Consider the following 4,346-nt stretch of genomic DNA (forward strand, 5'->3'; position numbering starts at 1 on the left):
TGTACTGAAATATTTGTTTGCGAACTACAGATAGTATTAATAAAAAAAATTATATATCGATATCAGGAAGATAGCTTAATATTTGACAATGTTTGATTGAACAGGTAGATAAAATAATCGATCAATTAATGCAATACATATATACCTATGATCTGACATCGTTGAGAGAATTATGGGGACATTTTGATACTAGAATGTTTTGCCGATTGGAAAGCCATTTTACGCCTGCGATTAGAAAGTTGGAAAATTCTGTACTAAAGATGTACTTGGTGAACGCAGCTGTAAATGGCAAGCAAGACAAAATACAGGAATTTTTCACCAAAATGACACCAGAACTACAGGGTCATTCAGAATGGAAGGAATGGTTTGGTATGCCTCTCATATTCATTTATGGATTTATAATACTTCAGACTTAGAGGATTAATATTGTATGCTTTGTGATATTGTAGCTTTCCCCTTTATCAAAAATCCTGAAGACAATCCAATTTATTCGGTCCATTTTAGTAAGCAGTGGCACGATACTATGTTGGTATCCTTACATAATTTTTTAGCAACAATCTTTCAAGTAAGTAAAAAAAAGCATTTCCATCACATTACAAAGGTAAAATCAGTTTCTTTACATAAGTAAAACACATATTTAAATAATAGAAAACAGAAGAAGATTCATTATCCAATTGAATATGCCTATAAGGAATTTTTAACACATTTAATTACATAATAGATTAATTTTTTTATTTGTGCACTAGATTGCACTAGAATTTTCTTTCTCTCTTTACCAAATATATGTCTATTTCACTTTAAGTTCCAAAAGTGTACTAGTTCAGCTACAGAAAACAAACCTTTCGTGTTATAATAAAATAAAATAAAAGATATGCTATATGAAACGAAATATGATACGAATGATGAAAAATTTAATATACTGTTATCTTAGTGTATGCCCCAGCCAACATTACTCACAATTGATGAAGACACAAATAAATTCAAACGATTGCAAGAGGAGAATGAAACATTGAGGCAACGGTTGAGTGATTCTGTTAAAATAGAAAGTGTATGGGATGTGAATCCAGGTCCGGCACCTCAACAACCCCCCCTTATGGATGATTTTTATATTATTGCTCAGTATGTTCGTTGTATTTCATAAAAAAAGATTCTATAATATAAATATAATTAATGATATTTATAAATAATAGAGAGTCGCCGTTACTGGAAAATCCAAAGACACTGAGGAATCTCATAAGAAATATTGGTGGTGGATCCAGCCCAATCCTAAGTAGAAAACCTGCAACAAACGTAAAAAAAAATGCGGAATCCGAGATGGTCTCGACTAAACGGACGAATACGAAAGGACGGGTGAATTCGATCAGTAAGTCCGAGGCGGTCGCTAAGAGGAGCATCAGCTGTGATTCAAGATTAAATAGTTCTAGGAAAAGAGACTCTTCTATAGACACTGCTATCGAAAGAAAAACTAAGGAAAAAATAGACTCCAGTTATATTCTTTTAAGTCAGGTTAAAGAATATTACTAATTTCAGAAAATTTTTACTATTTCTACTATTTATTACATTAATCATGTTTATGCAATATGCATGATGTTTACAGGAGGAGTATACAGAACACAAAACCTCTATAATTCAATGCAAAAGTAATGCGAGTGGATCGTATGTCGCAACGGGCGACGCCGATGGTGTCATTAAAGTATGGACGCCGATTCCTTCACCAAAGTAAGAAATTTGTTTATACATATGACTTTGTCTATTAACATTAATATGTAATTAATATGTAATTCTTACTATCTATATTATTATCTATTTGTATTAGGACTGTTACTACGTTCTCTTCCTCTACGGCAAATTCTAACAAAGCAATCACCTCACTGGACTGGATATCGAAAAATGAACGTTATTTTCTGCATGGCGACAATAATGGTTTAATCCAATTGCATGACACGCGAGACTGTAAAACGCTCTGGGATATCCAGCACGAGAATTCGCGGATTGTTACTTTAATATGCAATCCGACGGAATCTACCTTTGTTTGCTCTGTATCAGATGGCAATGAGGGTAAATTGTTGTTGTACGATATAAAAACGAAGAAGCTCGAAAGAACATTGCCGCTGGAGCAGAACGTTACCGCTTTATGTTCCGCTTTTAATCATAATGGCCAATTACTTATCACGGGATTGTCCAATGGCAATATACTCATACATGATCTGAGGCGAAACGAGATAATAGACAATCTCAACTGCCACTCTAGCCCAATAATTGACATAGAATTAATTAATGATTTTACGAATATATGTGCGCAAAGTGAGGACGGTAAATTATGTCAAAGGAGCTTGAATCACTTTGGAAAGATTTTGTGGGAGACCAAAATTAAAATCGAGAAGAACCCCGTTCATGGAAAATTATTTACTTTTGATCAAACTGGCAATTATATGTTACTCTGCACACAAACTGGAGGAAATATATACAAGGTATGTGTAAGATGTTTTATATGCATACATGCTTAATATCAATTGATTATATAATATTTAAAAACTTATTCTGTTATATTTTACTGTATTCTGGTATATTATTCTGTATTATTTTCTAAATATTATATATTTAATCGATCTTTCTGTTTCATCAGATGCCACCAGGCGCGCAAGGAAAGATTTTAGAGCTAGGCGGACACAAAGGTACTCTATGCTGCGACTGGTCGACTGCCAATCAATCTGGAACTTGTATAACTGGGGGTGCAGAAGGGAAAGCACGAGTATCAACACTACTTTCACCATGATATAGAAATAAAATTAGCATTTGTGTAAATTCGTAAAACAAATAGGCAATTACTAATATTAATTAAAGATCTTGTAGATAATATTTTATTCACTATGTTAAACTCGCAAGTGATTAGATAGAATATACGAGTATGTGATGTAGAATAATTATATCACATTAGGTTTTAAGATATTACATTGTATCGCCAAAGCGTAGGTAATTTGTGTAAAGAAAAGATTCGAATATTTTATGAAAAGTACAATGTATCACTCTGGCAGTAATCACAAGTAATAATAATGTAATAACAGTCTTTTATCGTTTAAAAAGCAATCAGGGATTATAATATACATACCAAATACAAAATGTACAGAGAATTGTAATTATTTTAAGGAGAATCATAAATATCTGTATAATTATTATTACATATGATAATTTTACTCGTTTTTATATTATAATAAAAAGAAAGCGGTAAAAAAGAACAAGATCTCATATGTAAAGTTAGAATTTAGGAAAATAAAACATGTACAAGAGATCAAGAAAATGTCAATAAATACGAGTCAATTTTAGCGTTGCACATGTTAAGTTATATTGAACTTCTTACCTTTTTCAAATCTTTACATTTAACATGAAAGGAGTTTTAAGTGTGGTCTTCTCATAGACCATCTATTAAATGGACCTGTCATATCTAGTTGTGGAGACCAGTACCTTCTCAGGGCTTCAGTTATCTCCGAAGGAGTTAACGGTTTCATTACGAAATTCTAGAAAACAATATACAATATACATATATATGTTATTCTACGTTAGTTCGATTTTTTAACAATTATAATATGTACCTTGCTATGATAGCGCGGCTTGAATGTAAATGGATTAATGTAATTGAGTCGTTGCCGATCTATGGCATCGCCGTGCATTTTACCCTGATCTTGCCGGACTAGGAATGCGAGATCAACAATTTGAGCAACTGTTTCATATGCAAGGTAAGATAAGATTGTGTATGCTTGCTTTGATACAGTAACATCACCTATAATTAAATAAATACAGTATTTAAAATATGATAAAATGTAGATTGTATACATTTTTATTCTAATCGAGAGTAGATAGTACCATCTGCACAAATCCAATCGCTGAATTTGTGACGATTTTTGTTCGCAAAGGACACACGACGTGCCTTGCTGAATTTCATGTAATGCACCTCGTCCATGGACTTCGACGCGATGTCTGCACGAATGCATCTACGTCGTTTGACATCATCTACCGAGGATGAATTTTCCAAAAGTTCACCTGTATTGTCAATCTGTTCTAGAAAACTTTGAAACGGTACTTTTTTCTTGATATCCAGTTGTTCAGGATCCGTGACATTTTGCGGCACATCGTTCGCTGTCATAAGTTTTTGAACCGAGCATCCTAATTCTTTGAGTTCTGAAAGATGAAAAATTTGATTCTAAGTAAGAAATAATGGTATATGCATAGTCTACTCTTATGTCTGAACTAACTTACATTTGTATTTAAAAAGAAAAAAAAATATATATATATATTTGTATTTACATATATATATTTTTTTCTTTTATATATATATATATATATATATA

General features: G+C 32.3%; 2 protein-coding genes across 7 annotated transcripts in view; one reads left to right on the plus strand and one right to left on the minus strand.

The window, feature by feature from the left end:
* The window catches only part of LOC108687380 (WD repeat-containing protein 91), a 3,556-nt gene extending 457 nt beyond the window's left edge, over positions 1-3,099 (plus strand). For 2 of the 4 annotated variants that reach the window (XM_018193104.1, XM_018193105.1), the window contains exons 2-8: positions 105-369; positions 450-565; positions 932-1,119; positions 1,191-1,506; positions 1,598-1,719; positions 1,817-2,471; positions 2,627-3,099. In XM_018193104.1, coding sequence (XP_018048593.1) covers positions 105-369; positions 450-565; positions 932-1,119; positions 1,191-1,506; positions 1,598-1,719; positions 1,817-2,471; positions 2,627-2,776 — 1,812 coding nt within the window. In that variant the 3' untranslated portion in view covers positions 2,777-3,099. The remainder of the gene's footprint in view (positions 1-104; positions 370-449; positions 566-931; positions 1,120-1,190; positions 1,507-1,597; positions 1,720-1,816; positions 2,472-2,626) is intronic. The other 2 variants (XM_018193106.1, XM_018193107.1) reach the window with 2 other exon arrangements.
* The window catches only part of LOC108687381 (transcription initiation protein SPT3 homolog), a 9,172-nt gene that overhangs the window by 479 nt on the left and 4,347 nt on the right, over positions 1-4,346 (minus strand). For 2 of the 3 annotated variants that reach the window (XM_018193111.1, XM_018193109.1), the window contains exons 6-8: positions 3,862-4,176; positions 3,591-3,778; positions 3,359-3,515 (exon numbers count right to left, since the gene is read on the minus strand). In XM_018193111.1, coding sequence (XP_018048600.1) covers positions 3,378-3,515; positions 3,591-3,778; positions 3,862-4,176 — 641 coding nt within the window. In that variant the 3' untranslated portion in view covers positions 3,359-3,377. Of the gene's footprint in view, positions 1-1,248; positions 1,280-3,358; positions 3,516-3,590; positions 3,779-3,861; positions 4,177-4,346 lie in introns of those variants that run through there. The other variant, XM_018193110.1, reaches the window with a different exon arrangement.

Source organism: Atta colombica, unplaced genomic scaffold (genome assembly GCF_001594045.1).
Source record: "Atta colombica isolate Treedump-2 unplaced genomic scaffold, Acol1.0 scaffold205, whole genome shotgun sequence".
Taxonomy (NCBI): Eukaryota; Metazoa; Arthropoda; class Insecta; order Hymenoptera; family Formicidae; genus Atta; species Atta colombica.